This window comes from Streptopelia decaocto, assembly GCF_964273445.1.
Source record: "Streptopelia decaocto genome assembly, chromosome: 16".
NCBI lineage: Eukaryota > Metazoa > Chordata > Aves > Columbiformes > Columbidae > Streptopelia > Streptopelia decaocto.
This window is the reverse complement of record NC_138671.1, coordinates 1,020,756-1,043,723: the sequence shown is the minus strand read 5'-3', so window position 1 is coordinate 1,043,723 and position 22,968 is coordinate 1,020,756. Positions and strand designations below refer to the sequence as shown.

General features: G+C 66.9%; 2 protein-coding genes across 13 annotated transcripts in view; both read left to right on the top strand.

The window, feature by feature from the left end:
* TEPSIN (TEPSIN adaptor related protein complex 4 accessory protein) overlaps nucleotides 1–4,352 on the top strand; it is a 4,701-nt gene extending 349 nt beyond the window's left edge. Inside the window, exons 2-14 of one of the 4 annotated variants that reach the window (XM_082066753.1) lie at nucleotides 52–112; nucleotides 207–279; nucleotides 365–456; nucleotides 600–693; nucleotides 841–908; nucleotides 1,105–1,183; nucleotides 1,426–1,497; nucleotides 1,886–2,092; nucleotides 2,189–2,363; nucleotides 2,635–2,748; nucleotides 2,880–2,958; nucleotides 3,081–3,215; nucleotides 3,517–4,352. In XM_082066753.1, the coding sequence (XP_081922879.1) occupies nucleotides 71–112; nucleotides 207–279; nucleotides 365–456; nucleotides 600–693; nucleotides 841–908; nucleotides 1,105–1,183; nucleotides 1,426–1,497; nucleotides 1,886–2,092; nucleotides 2,189–2,363; nucleotides 2,635–2,748; nucleotides 2,880–2,958; nucleotides 3,081–3,215; nucleotides 3,517–4,008 (1,722 nt within the window). In that variant the 5' untranslated portion in view covers nucleotides 52–70 and the 3' untranslated portion in view covers nucleotides 4,009–4,352. Of the gene's footprint in view, nucleotides 1–30; nucleotides 457–599; nucleotides 694–840; nucleotides 909–1,104; nucleotides 1,184–1,425; nucleotides 1,498–1,885; nucleotides 2,093–2,188; nucleotides 2,364–2,634; nucleotides 2,749–2,879; nucleotides 2,959–3,080; nucleotides 3,216–3,516 lie in introns of those variants that run through there. The other 3 variants (XM_082066754.1, XM_082066751.1, XM_082066752.1) reach the window with 3 other exon arrangements.
* A 1,212-nt stretch (nucleotides 4,353–5,564) lies between these two features.
* On the top strand, nucleotides 5,565–19,601 carry CEP131 (centrosomal protein 131). 9 transcript variants are annotated; one of them, XM_082066999.1, is made up of 26 exons: nucleotides 5,567–6,114; nucleotides 6,890–6,975; nucleotides 7,676–7,790; nucleotides 7,934–8,052; nucleotides 8,814–8,927; nucleotides 9,010–9,171; nucleotides 9,636–9,753; nucleotides 10,466–10,582; nucleotides 11,732–11,900; nucleotides 12,022–12,122; nucleotides 12,253–12,435; nucleotides 12,826–13,020; nucleotides 13,113–13,250; nucleotides 13,773–13,898; nucleotides 13,989–14,105; nucleotides 15,130–15,159; nucleotides 16,181–16,283; nucleotides 16,460–16,661; nucleotides 16,800–16,907; nucleotides 17,069–17,186; nucleotides 17,372–17,446; nucleotides 17,525–17,667; nucleotides 17,939–18,116; nucleotides 18,205–18,401; nucleotides 19,220–19,280; nucleotides 19,354–19,601. In XM_082066999.1, the coding sequence occupies exons 1-26, from the start codon at nucleotides 5,938–5,940 to the stop codon at nucleotides 19,426–19,428; spliced, it is 3,327 nt and encodes a 1,108-aa protein (XP_081923125.1). In that variant the 5' UTR covers nucleotides 5,567–5,937; the 3' UTR covers nucleotides 19,429–19,601. The 9 variants fall into 9 exon arrangements, with proteins under 9 accessions (XP_081923124.1, XP_081923122.1, XP_081923120.1 ...); XM_082067000.1 differs by having other exon boundaries at nucleotides 5,568–6,114; nucleotides 12,829–13,020; XM_082066998.1 differs by having other exon boundaries at nucleotides 5,565–6,114; nucleotides 10,511–10,582; nucleotides 13,773–14,105.
* Nucleotides 19,602–22,968: the final 3,367 nt, after the last annotated feature.

Sequence of the window (22,968 nt, the reverse complement as noted above, 5' to 3'; positions counted from 1 at the left end):
CGCAGTGCCTTCCGGTGGGCGGAGCCGTGAAGCTCTTTTCGAGCCGGGCAGGTCCAGCACCGGGAGTGTCATGGCGGCGCCGCTGAGAGACCGGTTGAGTTTTCTGAGCCGGGTACAGGCCGGGAGGGGAGCGGCGGGTGCGGGCTGCCCGGGGCGTGACGTCACCGCCGCCGGGCCCGGCCCCGCTCACGCCGCCTCCTCCGCAGCTGCCGCTGCTGCTCAGGGCCACGGCGGACGACGACGGGCCCTGCCCCGGGTACCTGCTCGAGGAGATCGCGCGTATCCTTGCGGGGGCCGGGGGGAGCGGGCGGGGGGAGCGGGCGGGGGGCCGGTCCGGGCAGAGCAGGATCCGTAACCCCCCCAGAGATCTCCCGGGAGTCTCCCGGCAGCAGCCGCTGCCTGCTGGAGTTCCTGCTGCCCCGGCTGCGCGGCGGCTCCTGCCGCGTCAAGATCAAGGTGGGTCCGGGCGCAGCGCGGGGCGGGGGCGGCGGGACGGGGGCGGGGCGGGGGGGGCGGCGGGACGGGGGCGGGGCGGGGGGGGCGGCGCGGGGCGGGGTGCGGGGGGGGCGGCGCGGCCTCGTCACCGGCGCCCCCCGCAGGTGCTGAAGATCCTGCTGCACACGTGCGCGCGCGGCGCCCCGCAGTTCGTGCTGCAGCTCCGGAGGAACGTTGGCTTCGTCCGGGAGGCCGCAGGTAACGGGGGGAGCCCGGGGGGTGCGGGGAACCCGCGGGTCCCGCTCGCCGGGGCCGCTCGGGGGCCGAGCGCTGCCGGGGCCGGGCTCCTGCGCCTCCTGCCCGGGGCCGGGAGCCGGCCGTTCCCCAGCCCTCCCGTCCCCGCAGCGTTCTCCGGGCCCCCGGACCCGCTCCACGGAAACAGCTTGAACCAGAAGGTGCGGGCGGCCGCGCAGGTGGGTGCTGCCCCTGTTCCCGCTGAGCCGGGGGCAGCTCTGCCGCCCAGACCCCCCGGGCCCGGCTGGGCGCCCGGCTCTGCCCCCCCCCCGCCCCGGCTCTGCCCCCCCCCCCGCCCCGGCTCTGCCCCCCCCCCCGCCCCGGCTCTGCCCCCCCCCCCGCCCCGGCTCTGCCCACCCCCCGGCTCTCCCACAGGACTTGGCCGCCGTTCTGTTCTCGGATGCGCCGCTCCCCCCGCCGGCCGCGCCGCCCTCCCGGCCCCCGCCCCCTGCGGGTACGTGTGGGTCCGGCCGGGCCCTTCGCTGGAGCTGCGGGTGTGCGGAGGGTCCGCGGGCGGGAGCTGTTGGGGTGAGGGCAGGCGCTGCCGGCCCTGCCGGCGGGTGCCTGGGGGAGCGCGGGGACGCTGCCGTGGCCCCGGCTCCCCAGGGCTCTGCTGTGCGCGCAGGGGGAGGAACAGCGGTGGGGGGTGACCCCAAACGCCTGTGCTCCCTCTGAACGTGCCCTGTGCCCCCCCAGGCATGGGCTCCAGCCCCAGCCCCTGCGGCTCCCTGCAGGGATTCGGTTTCAGCGGTGAGAAAAGCGGCTCCGGTGAGTCCTGGTGGTTTCCTCAGCGGGTGTTTCTCTCTCCGGTGTTTCTGGGAGGCTCAGAGCAGAGCCTGCTGCACCCGTGGCTTTGTGCAGCTCTCCCCTTTCCTAGGCCATCTGAGGGGTGCTGGGGCTGTGAGTGGGGGCTCTGCCAGGTCCTTCCCTGCTGGGAGATGTGACAGGGATGTGGGAGGTTGGCTTGTGGCCCGTGGTTTGTCCCGGTAGTTCCCCGGTGTTCCTTCCCCTTGTCCAGCCAGAATTCCTCCCCAGCCTGGCTGCTGGGGCCACTCCTCTGTGCGGGTGCGTCCCCGCCGTCCCCTCGTGCCACCCGGCGCGGTGGTGGGTGCCCGGGGCTCCCCGTGGGGCGCCTGACACCGCGGCCTTCCCGCAGCATCGCCGGGGGAAGCCCTGCTCAGCACCATCCAGCGAGCTGCCGAAGCGGTGGCCCAGGCTGTGCTCCCGTCCCCGGAGCGGCCCCGGCCGTGCCACAGGGAGCTCCGCGAGGACGCCTACCAGCCTGTGACAGCCCCCTCGCCCTCCTGCAGCCCGACTGGGGCGCTGAAGCCACCAACAGCCACCGCAGCGCACAGCACCAGAGGTAGGTCCCCATGGCACCGGGTTGGGGGCTCGCGGGGGTCCCCAGGGGTCCTGGGGCCGGTCTGGGGGTCGGCCATCACCGTGGCCGTGCCCACAGTGAGACACCAGCCCGGGCTGGCCGGGGGCGGCTGGGAGGAGGCGGACAGTGGGCACAGCTCCCAGGACTCCTCGCGGGGGAACAGCGACCTGAGCCGCACCTCGGACTCCTGCAGCAAGTCAGGCAGCGACAGCCACTCCGGGGCCAGCCGGGAGCTGCCCCCCGCAGCCGAGAGGTGAGAGCTGGGCCATGGGGGCTCCGCTTCCCCAGCGCCTCCCGAGGTGCTTCCCTTAGCACCGGGAGCTGCGCCTGCGGTTTCTACATGGTTGATTTGAGTCGCCCGGTGCTGCTGGGCTGGATTCCTCGTGGCACATCTGGCCTCACAGCCCAGGCAGAGGGAGCTGTTTTGGGGGGTCCCTGCCCATGGGAGGGTGCTGGAGTCTGGGCGGGGGTCCCCAGGAGAGCAGGGCTGGTCCCTGTCCCCACCGAAGCATCTCCCGGAGCAGGGTGGACGCTGACGGCCTGGGCGACTGCCTGCGGGAGGTGGGGTTGGTGTCGGCGCTGACCCGCGGCGCCCGGGTCTTCCTCACCCGGGAGGAAGCACAGCACTTCGTCAAGGAGTAAGTGCCCATGGCCAACCCTCCCCGGGAGGGGAGGTGCTGCGGGGGCTTTGGGGGCAGCGGGAGCCCTTCCCACCCCCAGCTGCCTGCTCGGGGGCTGCCTGCGCCCCCTCACCCCTTCCCCTGGCCAGGTGTGGTCTGCTCAATTGCGAGGTGGTGCTGGAGCTGCTCAGCCGGGCGCTGGAGGACCCCAGTGACAGTGTCCGCATGGTGAGCACAGGGTGGCCGTGGTGTTGGCATAGCAGGGAGGCAGAGGGGGAGGAGGTATGGCCATGCCGGGGTGTTTCGGTGCTGGTTGCGGCACCGCGCTGAGCCGCGCTCTCCTCCTGCAGCGCTCCATGTGCGCCATCTCCTCCCTCGTGTGCTCCGACCTCCTCACCCTCGACCAGATCTTTGCCGCAACCCGGCAGTGCCTGCAGCAGCTCAGCCAAGGCAGCCCTGGACCTGTTGCCAACCGAGCAACGAAGGTGAGTCCTGGGGTGTCCCTGTGTCCTCTCCCTGGGCAAGGGGGCTCGTGGGGACTGGCCTGCCCGTCCTCAGGGACACCCTGCGCTGGGGAAGGTTCCGTGCGTGTCCCAGAGGGGTGGGAACTCTGGAGGGGGGAGCCCGGGGGGGGGATGCTCCGTCCCCAGGAGACGAGGCTGGTCCTTGGATGGCGACACCGGGGCTGGTCCCCAGGACAGTTTCTCTGCCTGGGAGAAGGTGCTGGGGCTGAGCCCCCGTCCCAGTGCTGCTCTCACCCCGCCTGTCCTGCTCTTCTCCTCCCAGCTCCTGCGGCAGTTCGAGGCGCTCTGCAGGGACCAGCCCTCCCCGACGGCCACACGCCCGCACTCGGACCCCTCCATCCTCACCGTGGGCGCTGCCCCGTGCACCAGGGACCTGCTGACGGACGTGTCCCCCCCAGCAGGCGAGAGCCTCCTCCCTGCCCTGAGCGCAGCCCCGCTCCCTGGGCCCACAGCGGCCCCCGGCCAGGAGCAGGGGCTGGAAGCGGAGCCCCCCGGGCCACCCAGTGCCGTGGTGCCAGCCTGGCCCCGCGAAGAGGAGGTGGCCGGCCGCCTGGCGGGGAACGCGGCAGGTGCCACTGGACCCTCCCGCAGCCTGTCCCTGTTCGCTGGCATGGAGCTGGTGGCCCGGCCCAGTGCGGTGCTCTGCCTGGACTCTCTGCCAGCAGAGCCACGGACACCGTCCCAGCCCCAGGACAGATGGACAGATACAGAGGGCAGCCAGGAGCCTTCGGCCTTCGCCTTCCTCAATGTGTAGCTGATGCTGGGGGCTCTGCCCTCTGTCCCCGCGGGGCCTCTTGTGCTATGGCCCCTCAGGGAAAAGTGAAGGAGCAGCCCCGTGTGCCCCTTCTCACGGGGCTGAGGGCAGGGGGGCTGCAGGGGCCAGGGCTTTGGTGAGGTGGAGGTGTCTCTGTCACTGTTGTTTTGCCAGAAGCCCCCGGTGTCATGGTGCCGGTGGAAGGGCCCAGCTTGTGGCACCCCCTGGGATTGGGCAGCGCCCACGGGGCTCAGTGGAGGGTGGTTTGGGGACCCTGGCACAGCTGGGGGGCTCTGAGATGCCCTGTGGTGGGGGCTGTGGGGGGTGGGCGTGGTCCCCGTGGGGCGGGACCCACCAATAAACCCCCGTGTCTGGGAACCTGTGGCTTCTTCCTGCCCTGCAGCTGGAGACCGCCGGGCGCCGCCCCCTTTCCGCCGGGCGCCGCCCCCTTTCCGCCGGGCGCCGCCCCCTTTCCGCCGGGCGCCGCCCCCTTTCCGCCGGGCGCCGCCCCCTTTCCGCCGGGCGCCGCCCCCTTTCCGCCGGGCGCCGCCCCCTTTCCGCCGGGCGCCGCCCCCTTTCCGCCGGGCGCCGCCCCTCACCCCTATCTATAACCCTTCCCCACCCGACTTCCATGGCCCTTGCCACGCCCTCTTTCGCAAGGCCCCGCCCTCTTTCATGCAGGCCACGCCTATCGTCACGCCCGCCGACCTTGGCACCTCCCTTCGCTCCGCCCTCCTTCACAGGCCACACCTCCTTCTGCAACTCAGCCAATCCCAGCTCCCCTCCTCGCCCCGCCCTTTGCTTCCGATTGGCAGCCGCCTTCCCTTCGCTCCGCCCCCGCTGTTGGGCGGGCCGTGCGGCGGCGGTAGGCTGCGCGCGAGCGGGCGCGGGGAGGCCCGAGGGGGGGAACCGGGGCCGGGCCGGGGCGGGTGTACGGGGAGCCCCTGGGGATCCTTGCGGGGAATGGAGCTGGGCAAGGAGGGAGCCGGGGCCTGGGGTGAGGCCGGGGGCTGGGGCTGAAGCCCCGGCCTTGCCCTCGGGGTTGCCCCTTTCCGCCCGGGCCTTGGGGCCTGTGGGGTCCCGGGGTCGGGGCTGCACTCCGGCCTGGGCTCTTCTCGCGGTGCCGGCCCCGCGGTTTCCATCGAGAGCCTTTTGTTGGTGCGGGTTGTGGAGTCCGAGGCGCCGCCGGGGTGTCCGGTGCACCCGGGGGGGTGAGCCCGGCCCTGCTCTGCGTCCCGTGTCGCTCCGGGCGCAGCGGCGGCTCCTGCCCGGGGCGGTGACGGGAGGGGCTGCGGGGCGCTGGCGCGGGGCCGGCGCTGCCGCCCGGGCTGGGAGGGCGCTGGGCTCCCCGTGCCCGTGGAGCGGGCTCGGCCCCCTGAACGGCTCCCGCAGAGCGACGGGTCCCGGGAGCTGCCGAGGCGGCGCTGGGGAGCTGAACCTCGGCGGGACGGGCTGTTCTGGGCTCCGGGAGCTGCGGCTGCAGCCGTGTGGGGTGACGGAGCCCGGTGTGGGGTGGAGGAGCCCGGTGTGGGGTGACGGAGCCCGGTGTGGGGTGACGGAGCCCGGTGTGGGGTGGAGGAGCCCGGTGTGGGGTGAAGGAGCCCGGTGTGGGGTGGAGGAGCCCGGTGTGCGGAGCGAGGCGTTTCCCCTCTGCTGGGCTCCAGGAGACGGTCCTGGCGCACAAACGGGCAGCAGGGCCTGGCGTGTGAGCTCAGGGCAGCGGGAGATGCTGCCGGTGTCAGGCGCTGTGAAGAGCTCACCTGGAGCCGCTCCTGGACTCGTGGGAACACGGAGAAAGGCGTTCTGCCCCATTTTAAAGGTCATGTTTCTGTGTGCTGGTGTTTGCAGGAGAGAGCCAGAAGCAGCGTGTGTGGTTTGCCGGGTGCGCTCCCCATCGCCCCCCGCCCTTCTAGGCCCCTCCGCTCCACCATGAAGAGCACCCGCGGTGGCTCCTCCTGCCCGGGCGCCGCTTCTGCTGCCGCGGACCTGACCCTGACGGGCCTCCCCGCGCCGGTGTCGCGCCGGCCCAGCAGCGCGTGTCCCGCCAAGCCCATGGCGCGCTCGGTCTCGGTCACCGCCGACGGCAAACCGCAGAGGAACGCGCTGGTGAGTGCGGGCGGGCGGGAGGATCCCGCTGCGGCCCCGCTGCCTGCACAGGGGGTGCGGGGGCGTCTCGCCGCTCTCCTGGCTGCCCAGTGCTGGGCTGAGCTTTGAGGAGCCACCTGGGGCAGGAGGTGGCACTGGGGGTCCCGGGTCCCCCGTGAGCGCGCAGCGAGGCTGCGGGTGCTGGGGAGGAGAACTGGGATGCGCCAGGTGCTCATTGCAGCTCCGGCTGCTGCGGTTCCCTGTGCTCGCTCCAAATTTGATAGTCCTCAATGACCGCCTGCTCATTAGGGCTCTTCTCAACGCTTTAACACGAGCACACAGGGAAGTGTTGGGCTTCTCCGCTTTTCTTTCCTTGCCCTTCATCTCCTGTGCCAGTTTCCTCCTGGAAACTCCCCAGTTCCTGGTATCTTTTGCTGGATGCTGCGGCGCTTTCAGGCGCAGTCCCTTCCATTCCTGCCGTGCTCGGCTGAGCAGGCGACTCCTCGCTGAGCGGGGGTTTCTGTGAGCGTTTTTACAGCAGAAATGAGCCCCAGGTACTCCCTGGGCTCCGCTAAGAGTCTCACACAAGCGGACGCGTTCCCAGCTCAGCAGCAGCACAGGAGCCTGGGAGGGAGCGAGGTCTCGTTTCACTGTGTCTCCAGGAGGGTTGGCGGCTGTGGGGACATCGGGAGTGTCCCGTGGGGCTGGCACCCCCAGCAGGGCCCGTTTCGGGTGCGTCCCCGCCTGCCCGCGCCTCTGCCGGCGTCGCGGCTGAGCCGGGCGCCGTGTTCCGCAGGAGGACGCGGGGTCGCGGGCGATGAACAACCTCCGCAGGTCCAGCAGCACCACGCAGGTGAACCAGCGGGCGAACAGCGCGCACAGGTACCGCTCCAGCCACCCACCCGTGTCCGTCTGTCCCGTGCACGTCCCCACCCCGCTGTCTGACTCCTCTTGTCCTTCGAGGGAGCCAGAGCCTGTCAAAACCCAACATTAAGCCCTGTCATACACATCAGGTGTTACAGCCCAGCCTTGGAAAGCCAAGGCTTGCGGTTTTGTTCGGGTTTTTTTGGAGGGGAGGTCACTTGATGAGAATTTGGGGGAATAGAGTGTATTTCTGTGGCTGGGAAGCCTCTGTCACAAAACCCGTTCAATTTAATTCCCAGAGATAGGGTGGCTTGCTGACAGCAGCTCCTTGTGGACCCTCCGGGCTGTAGCTGGGCCATGTTAGGAGGCAAAAAGCTCTTTTGTCCCCAGTTTGCTCTGGGGCTGCCTCTGGATCTGGTTCTCGGTTCTCTCGTTGCCCTGTGCCCATCCCTGTGACATCCTCTCCCTCCACACGTGGAGCTGAAACCTGAAGCTCTGGATGAAAACAAATCCTTCATGGATTTAGTGACGGTGTGATGACTCTCTGTCCCTTTCCCGCCCCGCGCCGTGCCGGCAGGTGGTCAGTGTGCCTTGGCCCTCACTCAGCGCGCCTGTGTGGGATGAGAACCCTGCTGTTGCGTTGCCGTCTGTCTGTCTGCAATATTAACTCCAGCACATGTTCTCTCCTCCTCTCTGCCTTCCTGGGCTGGGGCTGAAGCTCGGAGCAGACGGGAGATTTCCTGAGCTTCTTGGAGAGCGCGGCTGGGGGAAGAAAGAAACCAGCGGGTCTGAGCAAAACCTCCTTGGAAAAGAAAACCACGTGGAACATCCTGGTGAGGCCGGGGACACGCGGGGCGTGGGCAAAGCCTCGAGCGGGGCGCGGAGGTTTCTCGCGTGGGGATAAACTGGCCCGTGAAGGGCACGGGCGGTGGCCGAGGCCGCGGGTTTGGCGCTGAGTCCCGCTGTCCCGTGGCAGGACGACCAGCCCCGGGCGTTCCCGGGCACCACCGGCCCCCGCGGCCTCGAGCCGCCGCCGGGCATGAGGAGGAAAGAAGCCGCCGTGCTGCTGGCAGCCAACTTCACCGCCAACAACAGGTGGGAGCGGCCGCGCTGAGCCAGAGCTGGGCTGGTGTGGGAGGAACGACACCGAGAAGACACCGGGCACGGGGGCGCTGGAGCTCGGCCTCTGTGGGGCACGGGGACCGGCGCGGGCAGAGCGGTGACAGTGACAGGCGGGGCTGGCCAGGGCGCCTTTGGAAGCCGTGCAGGAGCTTGATGCTGTGCAGGAGACTTCTCCCAAGGAGCAAGTGACGGGATGAGAGGAAACGGCCTCAAGTTGCGCCACGGGAGGTTGAGGTTGGATCTTGGGAACAATTTCTTCCCCAAAGGGCTGTGGGGCATTGGAACAGGCTGCCCAGGGCAGTGCTGGAGTCACCAGCCCTGGGGGGTTGGACAGAGATGAGGTTCTCAGGGACGTGGGGCAGTGCCAGGGCTGGGTTATGGTTGGACTGGATGGTCTTGAGGGGCTTTTCCAACTGAAATGATTCGTGATTCTATGAGCAATGCGTGGAAGAGGCTGCTCTTGCTCTGGGAAGGGGAATGAGTAAAACTCGAACCCTTCAGGGCCAGGAGACACTTGAGCCAGGTCTGTGTGTAGAGTGCCCTGAAGAGCAGCTGTTGGGTCTGCTGGGCCGTGTCTGTCTGTCTGTGGCAGGTGACAGCTCCCCAGGAGCGACTCTGGAGAGCTGGAGATGCTCCCCATGTCACAGCTGGGTCGAGGCACGCGATGTGCGGAGCGGCCGTGGCGTGTCCTGTCCCCTCCAGAGTCTTAACACCACGGCTTCCCTCCACTACAGGAGCAACAAGGCCGCCATGGGCAACTGCGTCACCACCATGGTGCACAACAACTACTCCACCGCCGAGAAGGGCCCCGCGCCCAAGAGCTCCAACCAGGCCCCCAGCTCCCTCAAGTGAGTGCTGCCCCGCGTTCGCGCGCTGACGTGACGCGGGACAGGGCAGGACGGTGCCCAGCGGCTTCGTCTTCTGCCTTAGCAATGTCGTCAAGGCGACCTCAAACGAGGACGGCGAAAGCAGCTTTGTGAAGTCTCAGAAGAATTTCTCCAGCAACAACATCATGACCCACAACAACAACAGCAGCGGCAGCAGCGGCAGCCAGCCCCGGCGCGGGGAGGTGACGGAGGAGGAGGCAGAGCGGTGAGGCCGAGCGCCGTGGCTGTGGGGAGAGGCTGCAGGCCGGTGCGGGGCTGAGGGGGGAGCGCCAGGGAGCCGGTCCTGGCTCATCCCTGTCCTGGGGGGCTCCAGGCTGGGGAAGGGTCCCTCTCAGTGCACCCGCAGGGGCCGATTGACCCTCCCCGTGACTTGACTCTGCTTCTCGTGCCGTTGCACAGAAATGATGCGAGGCTGGAACAGCTCTGCTGGGAGGGCAGGCTCAGGGACTTGGGGCGTTCAGCTGGAGAAGAGAAGCTCCGGGAAGACCTTAATGTGGCCTTTCTGGACTTAAAAGAAAGATGGGGACAGATTTTTTAGCAGGGCCAGTTGTGACAGGACAAGGGGTGATGGTTTTAAACTAAAGGAGGGAGATTCAGGCCAGATATGAGTAAGACATTTTCTACACGGAGGGTGGTGAGACCCTGGCCCATGTTGTCCCCTCCCCACAGGTTCATCCAGGAGGTGAACTCGGCCGCCGTCACCATCCAGCGCTGGTACCGGCGCCACGCGCAGCAGCGCAGGGCGGCAGCGGCGGCTCTGGGGCGCCTGTTGGCTTCCAAACGGGAGGTGAGTCCTGTGACACAGACCCTGGTGACACCCGTGTGCCCCAGGGACTCTGAGTCCCTCCAGCCCAAACTTGAGCTGTTGGAGGCGGGGGGTTTTGGCTCCATGCCCAGCCAGCCCCTCGCGTGTGCAGAGCCGGGAGGGCCCCAGCCCCGCAGGGACGTGCTGGCTGCGCAGGGGACAGCCCGGGGTCGGCTCCGGGGAGGTCAGCGCCGCAGGCTCCGTCCTCCAGCTCCCTCGGCTGCGGGCGGGCAGACACTTGGCTGTAGCAGCACAAATCCTGCGGAGTTCGTATTGTCTTGGACACGCTGGTGGCCAGGGGAGGGATGCCCTGTCTCATTATAGCGAATCAGTAACGAGTGGCTCATTAGAGAGTGACAAGTCATCTGCAGCTATTTGTGTTTCTTTGTGTTTAATTATTTATCCCAATAACAAAAAGCACTGTAGCTCTTGCATGTGAGAGTCTATTTTTAAGCCTTGTCTCCTCGGCGGTTTCAGACCCAGATGACTAATAATTGCATTTGGTACCTAAAGAAAATCAGCTGCTCTGAAGTGGAGCTTTTCTGAGGGCTCTTTCCCTGCACGGGGGGAGGGCTGGGGGCTGGAGAGCCTGGGGACGGGGTGACCGGGGTGCGGGTGCCCTTTCCCCATCCTCTGCTGTGGGAGGTGGGTGCTGGGAGCTCTCAGTAACACTTCTGAGCCTCCTCTCTGGTAGGAAAGGCAGCAGCAGATGGAGGAGGGGAATATCCTCGACTTGCAGGAGAGGAAGGACGAGGATCGCCGGAAGGTCCGCGAGGAGAAGGCGCGGCTGGCGCGACGCGCGGCCATCCAGGTAGGGACGAGACGAGGCCGCTGTGGCCCGTGTCAGACCAGCTGTTGGCGTCTGGTGTGCGGGAGCGAGCGGCTCTGCCCCGTGTCCCCGGGGCTCTGCACGGAGTGGGACCGGAGCCAGCCCTGCGCATGATGGAGTGTTCCCCGCGGAGACCGAGCTGCCACGGAGCCCTTTCCCGTTGTGCTCCTGCCAAGCCTTGGCAGCTCGTTCGGAGCTTGCAAAGACAGCGCTGGTTGCCATCTAGTTTTTGGGAAAAGGGTGAAACCACGTTGGGACAGGGCGAGTGTAACTGCAGCTCCTGGTGCCCTGGGAAGGGACCCTCCCGGGGTGCAGGGAGCCCCTCGCCCGTCACCCTGTCCGTGCAGCAGGATGGGGATGGAGCTGCTGGGGCAGGCGGAGATGGCACAGACCATGGGGAGCTGCGTGTTGGCTGGCAGCGCAGCTGAAGGTTTCTTTTTAAAACCGCCAGTTTCTCTTTGCCCTAAATGGAATCGTGTTTCATCGGGGGGTGTCGAGGGAGACACAGCAGAGAACAGCAAATGCTGCAACAGCCTCGCAAACGCATGTTTGTGCCTTAAGTGACTTCCCAGAGCAGGGCTGAGGCAGCCCCGGTGCTGCGGCGTTGCTGCACGGAGCCGTGCTTGGCCCTCGGGTCACAGAATCATTTTGGTTGAAGGGACCCTCCAACCATCCACTCCAGCTGTTCCCCCACCCCTGGCCCTACCCATGTCCTGAGAACCTCATGTCCGTCTGTCCAGCCCTCCAGGGCTGGTGACTCCAGCACTGCCCTGGGCAGCCTGTTCCAATGCCCCACAGCCCTTTGGGGAAGAAATTGTTCCCCAGATCCAACCTCAACCTCCCCTGGCGCAACTTGAGCCCCTTACAGAGCAGCCAGGGACACGGCGCAGGGTCCTGTGACCAGCCCTTGTTCACGTGTGGAGCTGATGAGGCCCCAACTGCCACCTCCCCTCTGCTGGCAGCTGCTGTCCCCCTGCTCTCCCTTTCCCCAGCGCTGTCCTTGTCCCCCCTCCACAGCGAGCTCTGGGCTGTTGCCGTCTCCCAGGCCCGTGGCGGCACGTGAAGCGACGCAGGGAGGGGTTGGAGCCTCCTGTGCTGGGCAGGAGGCTGAGGGCTCGTCTGTCCCCACAGGAACTGCACCAGAAAAGGGCCCAAAAGGCTTTGGACTCAAAGCACTTGGCAGAAGAAGAGCTCGTGCTGGTGAAGGAGAGCAGAAGGGTCGCAAAGAAGAAGCCTGCCAAACCCACTTCGGCGAGGAACGTCAGCCCCGCTGGCAGTGCCACCAAAGCCAACAATGCTGGTGAGTCCCTGCTGCAGGTCCCCGGTGCTTTTGGAGCAGCGTGTGGTGCGAGGAGGATGGACGGGCGGTTCTCTGGGGGGCTGGTTGTGACGAGGGCCTGAGGAGGGTCTGGTTCCTGCAGAGGCCAATTTCCACTCAGTGGCTGCAGAGCCAGAGGAAAGCGGCTTCACAGACCTGAGCTCCGTGCCCTCGCGGGACCCCGGGGCGGAGGACAAGCTGCAGGTGGGTCTGGCGCTGCCTCCTGGGGCTCCTGGTGCCGGCGGCTCTGCCGAGGTGACTTTGGAGCCTCCGTCGGCTTCTGGGGAGATCCGGCAAACTCTTTTACCACAAGGTGTCTTGTCTTGTCCCCCAGGATGTGAGCTCCAGGGAGACGGGTGGCGAGGAGCTGGAGATGACGGTGACGGCTGTCAGCAGGGCGCAGTCCAAGGTCACGCTCAACGAGCTGCTGGACACGCTCAGGCTGCTAGAGGAAGAGCCGGAGCTGCTGCCCCCGCCAAAGCTCCTCAAGAAGGACAGATACGCCTGGATGGACGGGGTGAGCAGGGCTGCGCTGGGCTCGCTGTCCCCGGCCAGTGACAGACACAGAGCACGTTCCTCTATGGCTGTTCTCCTGGTGCTTACTGGGAGGGCAAGAAACGCAGCTGGTTCACTGCTGGGGAAGGCAGTGGAGGAGTTTGAAGGCAGTGGAGGAGTTTGAAGGCAGTGGAGGAGTTTGAAGGCAGTGGAGGAGTTTGAAGGCAGTGGAGGAGTTTAGTGCAGCTGGGGCTTGGGCATTGGAAAGAGAAGTAAAACCATGCGAGGGCTGTGGCGGGAGCGGGGTCAGCACTGGGGATGAAGCTGGTTACTGGGGTGCAGTGGGAGGACTGGGCTCCAGAAGAGCCAGCAGCTCGTCTCCCCAGTGCTCATTCCAGCGCTGCCTGCCCAGCAGGAGCCCAGCTCCAATTCCCTGACTGCTGACAACCTGGAGAAGTTTGGGAAGCTGAACCACTCGCCGGGGGTCCCTGAGGAGGGGGCCCTGCTCTCCGAGGCCAAACTCCAGAGCATCATCAGCTTCCTGGACGAGATGGAGAAGTCGGAGCAGGAGCGGCCCTGCTCGGCTGCCTCGGCCACACAGCGGGAGGTGAGTCCGTCTGTGCTGGGGAGGGTCTCCCGTCTCCTTGTTTGCTTCCAGCTGGTCCCCACCACCTTTTAATCATCTTTTCCGCTGTGCAGGGTCTTCTTCTGGAAGAGGAGCTGGCTCACTTGGAGCAGGCGTCGGCTGTTGCCACGGAAGTCACAAGCTCCATCATGAGGCTGAAGCTGGAAGTGGAGGAGAAGAAGCGAGCCGTCAGCCTGCTGCAGACAGCGCTGGTGCGTCAGCCGCACGCGCCTGCTTGCAGGGAAAACAAGGGCAAGATCCCTGGGCAGATATTTCTTGGGGCGGTGGCTTCGAAGTGTGAGATCAGGGCTCTGTGTCCCCGAAGCACCGCGGGGCTCCTGGGCGGCGTGAGGCGCCGTGGGGCTGGAGGCTCCTGGGCAGCCGCAGTCCCTGTCCCCGTTAGCAGGAGAACGATCTGCAGGGCCCTTCCCCCTCTCGTGGGGGCTTCGCTCTGGTTTCTCCTTGCTGCCCCCGGGTTGAAAACCTCCCTCAGCGCCCACCCTCGGTCAGGACCTGGCTGGGCCCTTTTCCCGGGTCCCACGGGGGTGCAGGTGTTCTCACTGACAGCGGGGCAGGAGCCAGGTCCCTGTGAGTACCAGGGACTCGGATTTAGCTCCGTTCCTCCTCGCTCTGGCCTGCAGTGCCTTCTAGGGTCGGTATTACCTCCTGTACACATGCTGGCTCTGATGTAACTTCTCCCCCTAATGCCTTGTGGCTGTTCCTGCATCCAACAGGCTCAGCAGAGGGAACTGACTGTCCGACACGTCAAACAGACTGAGAAGGAGCTTGGGCACCAGCTGAAGCTTCAGAGGGAGCAGTACGAGGCAGCTATCCAGCGGCACCTGGCCTTCATCGACCAGGTAGTCATCTCCCACCCCAGCTCTGAAGCTGGAGGAGGCGGCGGCTGCACCCAGCCCGGCTGCCCGGTGCCTTTTCTTCGCCCTGCCCAGCTCATCGATGACAAGAAGGTGCTGAGTGAGAAGTGTGAGGCCATGGTGGCTGAGCTGAAACAGGTGGACCAGAAGTACGGCAAGAAGCTCACGCAGATGCAGGAGCAGCACGAGCTGGTGAGGGAACAGGGACAGTGGGGGACGGGGAGACGTGACGTGCCACGGCCGGCGTTGGGCGGTGTTGCTCGAGTGTGGTCTCTGCCCGGAGCAGTGCGGTCTCTCCCACCTTGGTGGGGCTCAGTCATTCTGGGGAGCAGTTCTCTGTGCGCAGAAAGTCCGTGTCACCCGTGGAGCTTTGCCCTGGCCCCCAGGAGGCTCCTGTCCCCGCTGCCCAGAACCAGGAGCGTGGGACTGAGCGAGGGACAGTCCCCACTCTGGGGGCTCTGCTGGGACAGACCCACACGTGCCACTGGGACAGGGCTGTGGCCGGGGGGTCTCACTTGGGCAGAGCTGACAGCAGATGCACAAACCAGGAGACTTTGTCCCTGTGGCCAGATCCTCTTGAGCTGGGCGACTTGAGTCCCTTTGAGGAGCGGGGATGCTCTCAGAGCTAAATGGGGATGAGGTTACGAAGGAACACGGGGTGTAGCAGCAGTATTACCAGACCCCTGTGTGTTTCACTGCGCTGTTGGCCAGACCAGCACCCAAACAGGGGCTGTTTTCCCGTGAGCCTGCGCAGCGGGTCTGCGCCTCGGGGACGTGCTGCGCGCCCGGGGAGCTGCAGGGAGTCCCCACGGGGCACAGCTCGGCTCGCCCAGGCCGGGGCAGCCTGGGGGCACAGGGCTCGCCCGCGGTGCTGCTGCAGGGCTGTGCCACGGGCGGGCGTTCGCGCCGCTCCGAGCCCGTTCAGCCAGCCGCCCTGGCGCGAGCGGGGTGCGCACTCGCTGACTCACCGTGCCGCGCGGCGCCAGCCTGAGTTTTGAGTCCAGCTGCCGTGCGCGTGCCTGCGCTGGCTCTGCCCCCGTCCCGGCCGTGCTGCCGGGCCCTGGGTGCGTTTGGTTGTGCCCCCTCATTCCCATGGGACCCCCGCCCGCTGCTCTCACGTATGCATGGCTGTTCAGTTTTGCCTCTCTCCGTCCCATCTCTCTAGTGGCTCCGCAATTCCCCTTCTCTCTCCATCCCCCGCTCTCTTTCTCCCCAGGTCTGGCGCACTTTGGGCCCCTTTTGCGAGGTAAATGTGGTCTTTGCTCTTTTTTTGTGCCTTGCCCTTCTGCTCTCACGCCCTGACCTGCTCCAGCTCCACTGGGCTGGGAGCCCTGCTCAGAGCCCTGGGAAGGAGCCGTGTCATCCTGTCACCCTGTCACCTGGCTCCATACTCAGCTGCTGCCTCCAGACTCTCCCATCTCCCTGTGCTGATTTTCCTGCCTTTTTTCCCCCTAAAAGCGAGTCCTGGGCTGTGCGGGCGGCCGCAGCCGTTCCCTGCTCCTCTCTGTGCGGTGGCCGTGGCGTGTCCTGCCGCACGCTCGTCCTCTGGAGCTGTGACGTGTCCCACGTCCTGTGCATGGTCACCTGCCTGTGCCGAAATGGAGCCGTTTCTGGCCAGGCTGGGCTTTGCACCTTCGTCTCCAGAAACCCCAGCACAGACGTGTGTGGCCAAGTGCTGTGATCGGCTTTTGCGGGGGCAGAGCCCTGCGGGTTCTCCGGCTGTTTTGCCGAGGAGGGAACTGCCAGCACAAGAGGAGACGACAGCAAGCGCTGTGCCTGGGCTGTGCGGCCTCTCAGGCTGTGAAGGGTTTTGGGCTGTGGTGGTGCTGCGGTGTTGGGAGGTCTGTCTGTCCCTCTGTCCCACCAGGGGAGAGGGAAGGAATCATCTTCACCCCCCAGGCAAAGCTGCTGCCGTGCGGGGAGGGCGCAGCAGCCCCGGCTCCTCTCCGCTCTGCTGGAGCTCGCACGGCACAGCCAGCGGGCGCTTTCCGGAGGATTTTGTTCTTTTGGGCTGTGCTCAGGGTCTGTGGGGCAGTGGCAGCTCCACCCCGGGAGAGGAGAGGAGAGGAGAGGAGAGGAGAGGAGAGGAGAGGAGAGGAGAGGAGAGGAGAGGAGAGGAGAGGGCATACGGCTGGAGAGCGCGCCCATGCGAGTCCATGCGGTTCGGGATGTCTGCTCACCTGCAGCTCCCTCGGCAGCCGCTCCCAGGCTGACGGGCTTTTGTCCCCTGCCTCGTCTCTGACATTTCTCTATTTGCTTCCAAACAGGAGATAAAGAAACTGAAGGAACTGATGAGCGCGACCGAGAAAATCAGGCGGGAGAAGTGGATCGATGAGAAAACCAAAAAGATCAAAGAAATCACGGTGAAAGGTGTGGGCAGGTTCCCTCGGCGGCGGCTGCAGCTGGGTGGGCACAGGGGTCAGGCGGTGCAGGGGTGGTGTCTGTGCTGGTCCAGAGAGCAGATGCGCAGCAGAAGCTGCTGGCACTGGTGCTGGTGTCCGGGCAGCCCCGTGGCCGAGCCGTAACCGTCCTTCCCGCCGCGCCAGGGCTGGAGCCAGAGATCCAGAAGCTGATCGCCAAGCACAAGCAGGACATCAAGAAGCTGAAGATGCTGCACGAGGCCGAGCTGCTGCAGTCGGACGAACGGGCTGCCCAGCGCTACGGCCGGCAGGCGGAGGAGCTGCGGGACCTGCTGGAGCGGGAGAAGGAGGAGCAGAGCCAGCGGGAGCGGGAGCGGGCCCGGCAGCGGTGCGGCCATGCGACGGGGGCGCAGCGGGGTTTGGGGCTCACAGCACGTGCTGCTGCATGCCATTTGGGGCAGGGGGAGGTGGGTGTGCAGATGGACGCCCAGAGCTGGGCACGTCCCTGAGGCCGCTCTGCCTGCAGGTGTGAGCAGCAGCTGGAGCAGGAGGAGCAGGCGCTGCAGCAGCAGCGGCGACGGCTTTACGCCGAGGTGGCCGAGGAGAAGGAGCGGCTCAGCCAGCAAGCGGCCAGGTGAGGTGCCGGGGCTGGGCTCCCCCGGCGAGGCTGCGGTGGGAAGAGGGCTGGTGCTGGGGGTCGATGGCTGGTGCTGGGGGTCAAGGGCTGGTGCTGGGGGGCGAGGGCAGCACGGCGGGGCCGGCGCGGGCGCTGGGAGCTGCGGTTTGTGCGGGCAGGCAGCGAGCGGAGGTGGAGGAGCTGCGGCGGCAGCTGGAGGCGAGCAGCTCGGCCGTCACCCGGGCGCTGAAGGAGGAGTACACAAAGGACAAGGAGGAGCAGGAGAGGCGGCATCAGGTCTGGTTTTCCCCTCGCCTCTGGGCCCCGAATTGCTGTTCTGGTCCAGTTCCCAGCGCGTGGCTGTGGTGACATGTGCTGGCACTGCTGAGCCCCATGCCCCCACTGGGACGGCGCTGGGGGCCGCTCCAGGGTGCGGGATGCTGTGGCTGCCGGAGCTGAGTGGGTGTCTTGTCCCTCCACAGGCAGAAGTGAAGGTGCTGAAGGAGCAGCTGGAGATGGAGAAGCAGGCCTGGGAGGCGAACTACATGAAGAAGGAGGTAATGGCAAGGGCTGCCCGTCTCCAAAAGAGGAGATCCAAGAGGGACCGAGGCACCGTTTGCCATCTCTGTCCCCAGGAAGCCTGGCTGCTCTCCCGGGAGCGGGAGCTGCGGGAGGAGCTGAGGAAGGAGAGGGACAAAGAGATCGAGTTGGTGATCCAGCGCCTGGAGGCCGACATGTCCTCAGCCAAGGAGGAGTGCGAGAGGGCGGCGGAGAACAGGTACGGGGAGCGGGATGGGGCAGCCTGCGAGCCCCAGCTCCTCCGGGCTGGTCCCTGAGCCCTGCGCGTCTCCCCAGCGAGCTCTGGGTGCTGCACCTGGCGGGTGTGAGCGGCATTTAGTGCAGGATGGAGCGGCTGGTGGGGGAGAAGTTTAACCTCTCGCTGAGGGAACAGCCCTGGATCTCCAGCGGGGCAGATCCCCCTGCTGCTGCGTGGCGGGTCCTGTGCAGCGCCGCGCTGAGCCGGGCTGCCCGTCCCATGCTCCCGGCAGGATCAAGAGGATCCGAGACAAGTACGAGGTGGAGCTGCAGGAGCTGGAGCGGTCGGAGCGGAAGCTGCAGGAACGCTGCAACGAGTTGAAGGGGCGGCTGGCGGAGCTGGAAGGGGAGAGCGTTCGTCTGCAGGGGCTGCTGAAGCACAAGGAGCAGGAGGTGGAGGAGATCCAGAAGGTGGGTGGGCAGCAGCGCCCGCTCTGGCTCCTCTCCCTGCCCGTCCCCTGTGCCTGTCAGCGCCCTGATGCCAGCTCTGCCCTGCCAGGTGAGGGACCAGCTGGTGCAGGAGCGGAGCGGCCTGGCAGAAGCGATCCGGCAGGAGTTCGCAGACAGGCTCCTGGGGACGGAGGAGGAGAACAAGCGGCTGAAGGAGGAGATGGTGGAGATGAGAGCCCGGCAGCGCCTGGAGCTGGACAGGGTGGCGCGGGAGAAGGACAGGGAGCTGGAGGAGGTGCACAGGAGGTGAGGCTGTGGCGCAGGAGCGTGTCCGCGGTGCCGCGTCCTCAGCCGCGGTTGCCAGTCCTGTTGGCAGAACGGGCAGCAGAGTCTCACCTGTGTAGGCTGCTGGCTCAGCCGCCGTGAATCCTCTGTCCCTTGTGTCTGGCCTGCTCTATGTCCCCCTGTCCCCAGGGCTGCTCCCGTGTGTGTCTGGAGGACACGAGTGGCAGTGGAGCGATGTGAGGGCTCCTGCGGGAGCTGCTGGGTCAGGGCTTGGCCGGCTGATGCGCAGCCCCACAGGTTGAGGGCAGTTGAGACACCCTCAGCATGCTCTGGGGACACTGGCTGTTGGCTGCACAGCACCCCAAGACCTGGCTCACGCGTGGGGCTGTGGCACCGCAGGGCTCTGGCGCTGTTGGGCCGTGCCCTGGGTCTCAGCACCATCCTGCACTCAGTGGGAAGATGGTGCTGGGAGCGGGGAGCTGCGTCAGGCAGCGATGTGCATCCTCCTCTTCCCTCGGGTCTGCCTGCTGGGGAGGGATTTTGCAAGTGGAAGGTGAATGGGCAGCGTTGTCTTCTGCTGGGGCAGAGCTGTCCCTCCCGTCGGGGTTTTTCGGAGCTGCTCACCGCCCGCCCTACCGAGAGGCTGCTGTAGGAGCTCACGGGTCTCGGTGGCTTTCCCAGGTCCTGATCCCTACTCTGAGAGCCAGAGTGACACCTCGATGCTCTGTCCCCTTCGGTCCCTTATGGTTGAAACACAGAAAGTGTGGGGCTGAGTGCGCGCGGGGGAGTTCCAGCCCCATGTTCTGGCGTCCTCAGCCCCTCTGTGTCCGTCCGCTCAGGGTGAAATCGGCCGTGGTGCGGAAGGAGGAGAGCGTGAGCAGCCTACGCAGGCAGTACCAAGTGAGTGAGGGGGCGGCCGCCCCTGCCGGGGCGTCGCGGCACAGCCGGCTCCCCTGCCCGCGCTCTGTTGCAGGCGGCTGTGCAGAGAGCCGACCGCCTGGAGACCCTCCTGGAGCAGCAGCGGCAGCAGCTCCTGGCCGCCAAATGAGCTCCGGACCCCCCACCACAGCGGGGAGCGGACGCCGACGTGCGCGTGGGGCCGGGGCCGGGCCCCCCCCTGCCCTCCACCGCGGGTTTCCCAGCCTGGTGCCGCAGCCGTGGGCTCTGCCGGGACCCTCAGGAGTTCAGTGCTTGTTTTAACAATAAACCTGTGCTGGTTTCTACCGCCGCTCCTGCTCCGTCTGTCTCCCCTGGGTGAAGGGGGAGCACCACCGGCATCGCTCACTTCTTTTTCACCGGTGCATTTGTCCCGCAGCCCCTGGTACCTGCAAATCTCTCAGCACCCCCTGACAGCGCCAGGAAGCGCCTGGGCCGGGCCGGGCTGTCTGTTTCCTCTCGGCGGGACCGTGCGGCTGCGGCCTCTTCCCTCCGAGGAGCGGCGGCTCGGCCGGGCCGGCGCATGTTTGCCCATCACAGTCCCACGGTGTTTCCCGTCCCTCGGGTGGGCACTGTCAGGCTCCCGGTCCGTCAGGGACACCTGCCGTGGTGCAGGGGGGCGCAGAGGGGCCCTTTGTTGCCCTGGGAAGCTGCAGAGGAGCTCAGCCGTGCCCCAGCACTGGCGTCTGTCCTGCCGTGGGCTTCTGGCTGTAGCGTCCCAGGGACACGCGGTCCCAGGGCTCCCAGGGGTGTTGGAGCCCCGCGGCTGCCCCTTTGGCACTTGCTGCGGGTGTTGTGGGGCGCGAGCGGCTCCCCCAGCCCCTGGTCCTGCTCGGCTCTGTTCCCCCTGTTCCTGGGACCTGTTCCTCCCGACCAGGAGCTGCCGCTGTGCTGGTCCCGGCCCCCCCTCGCTGAGCTGCCCCTCTCGCCCGCCCAAACAAGCCGCCAGGCCGGGGAGCAGCACACAGCCCCGTTTTCCTGGGAAAGGTTGGGCACGGTGCTTGTTTTCACTGTTGTGTTTCTAACGACCGTTTCCTGAGCGTCGCTTCCGTCTCGCAGCCCTTTGCAGCCTCCGCTCGGGCGCTCCGCTGTTTGCCAGCAGCTCCTGCTCCGTCCCAGCGCGGCCCCGGCTGGATACTGGACACTGTTGTGGTTAAATCGATTTAAATCATCAGAAATCTGGTGTGAGGAGAGAAGAGGGGCACAGCCCCCTTGCCACCTTTCGGGGGGTGCTTGTGCCTCTGTGCAGCGCTGTTGTTGTGTGTAGGATGGCAGCACCCTGTGCCCCGTCCGGTGTCACCGGCTGTGGGGGGAGCACCCGTGCAGGGTCCCCTGGGTGTCCCGGGTGCCAGCCCAATTCCCACAGCTCCCCTGGGGCTCAATGCCCCGGGCTCAGCCCTCCCCTGGGGCTCCTTCCCAGCGCTGCCCCTCCCCAGCATCGCCCGGGCTCATTTCTAGGCCAGCGCCTGGTTCAGGCATGAATAAATCAGCAACGTTGCATAACCAGGGATGCAGATTTTTGCCGAATGGCTGCCTGTGCCCTGCTGCTGCGCCAGCGCTGGGCACCCACCTCCCCACACCCCGCGTGTCCCCTGGGACCGACGAGCCCTGTCCCCGTCCCTGCCGGCCAGCAGCGCGGCGGGCGGTTGGCGAGGCTGGCCGTGGTGCTGTGGCTGTCGCAGGCTTTGCCAAAGATGCCCAATTAAGCAGCCCCTCTGCCCCCACCCAGGATTAAGCGGGATGAGCGGAGCCCGTTAGCTGCCGGCGAGCGCGACCGCGGGGCCGGGAAGGAGGTCAGGAGCGCAGGGAGCTTTTGGCAGCCGCCGCGCAGAGATCGCGGCTCAATCTGGTGTCTGCCCGGGAGGGGATTAGCTGTGGCCCCAGACAAATCAGTGAGTTGGCAGGATCCGTGCGGGGTAATCTCCCCTGCTAATTGGGGCGAGCGTGCTCCTCGCCCGCCTGAGATGCGGCAGCAGCGCCCGGCCGAGGAGGGGACGTGGGCTGGGGCTGCCGAGAGTGGGGTCCTGCCAAAGCCACCCGCTGCCCCCGCCCAGCAGCAGGACGGCCTCGAGCCTGTCCCATCTCCTGCCTCGAGCCTGTCCCATCCATCTCCTGCCTCGAGCCTGTCCCATCCATCTCCTGCCTCGAGCCTGTCCCATCTCCTGCCCCATCGCGTGGACCAGCTGCCTGTTCTGGATGCACCGAGGGCAGCTGGGATGCGTGGGTGCTGGGGAGCGCTCTGTGCAGCCGCCCACCCCGCCTGCGTCCCGGCTCACCGTGACTCCGCCGGCACCAGCTCAGCCGCGGCGCTGCCCGTGCAAACCGCCCTGACCGCGTGGCCACCGGCTCCCCGCGGGACCGCGGGTGTGGATGTCACCGCAGCTTGGAGAGCCCAAATGAGCCCAAATCCCCCAACGCGCCGGGCGCTGTGCAGGGGCAGCGCGGGGTCTGCTCGGCTGCTCTGAAGCCCAGGAAGGCATTTGGGGGAGCTGAGGGGCTCCCACACTCCAGCACACGTGGGGATGTGGCCCTTTGCTCAGCCAGGAGGGACCAGGGATCTGGGGGGGCTGGCAGTGGGATGCCCGTGGGCTGTGCCCCAGCCAGGCTGCACCAACAGTAGAATGAGTGGTGGGGGTCAGTGGACCCCACATCCCCTCGCAGAGGGACCCCAGGGCTGTGCGGCGCTCAGCTGCACCGGAGCAGCCAAATCGGAGGCTCGAAGAACCGAGCTGGCTCTGGCTGACGGGAGCGTGTTTGTTCTCCCAGCAGCCTGTAATTCTTCCAGCCCTGGATCTATTTGTGGCGACATGACATGTGCAGCGTGGTGTTCTTTGCAAGCTTGAAGTCTTGTAAAAAATTAATCGTGTACGCAAAATTTGGCTTTAAATATTAAAACTGACTGGGGGTGAAGTGTGAGCCCCGCTCTAAGAGCTGAGCTCCGAGGGGGGTAAGATGGTGTCCTGTAGCGGCGGCTCTTCGGGACAGGATGGGATGGTCCCACCATGGCCCCAAAGGAAAGTCCAGCCCTGGTTCCTGGAGCATGGGGGGGCTGTGACCAGGGCTGGCCGGGAACTGCCCAGAGCTGTTCCTGCTGGTGGGTCAGCACCGTTCAGATTTTGAACATCCCATGTTTGGAGGGCGCAGTTCCATGTGCTGGGGCTGCAGCGTCGAGCACACGAGGCCGAGGTGTGTGGCCCCGCGGCAGGGCAGCCCCAGCCCGATGGGACCCCGGCCACAGGGCTGGCCTGGCTGGCTCTGCGGTGCTGGGGAGGGGCTGTGGCCCCTCGTCCCGGGCTGGGTCTGGGCGCTGTGGGGCTGCGGGTGCAGAGGTGTGGGGTGCGGGAGGTGTTCAGACAGGGTTCAAGGTTGAAGTAGGTGCTGGGGGCGAGGGAGCGGTGTTGGGGCACGGCCGCCTGTCCCGTCTCTGATCCCCATCCCCGGTCCCGAGAAGCCGGCGGTGCCCGGGGCGGCTCAACACCGCAATAGCTCCGGGGGGCGGGGGTCCCGGCTCCGCTCCTGGAAGGTCCCGGGGGGGGTCCGGGCAGGTCCCGTCCGCCTCGGCCGGGCCGCGCGGGGGCGGCGGCGGCGCGTCCCGGGGGAGCGGCGGGTCCCGCTGCGGGCCCGGGGCTGCGGCTCCGCCACCTGCCGCCCC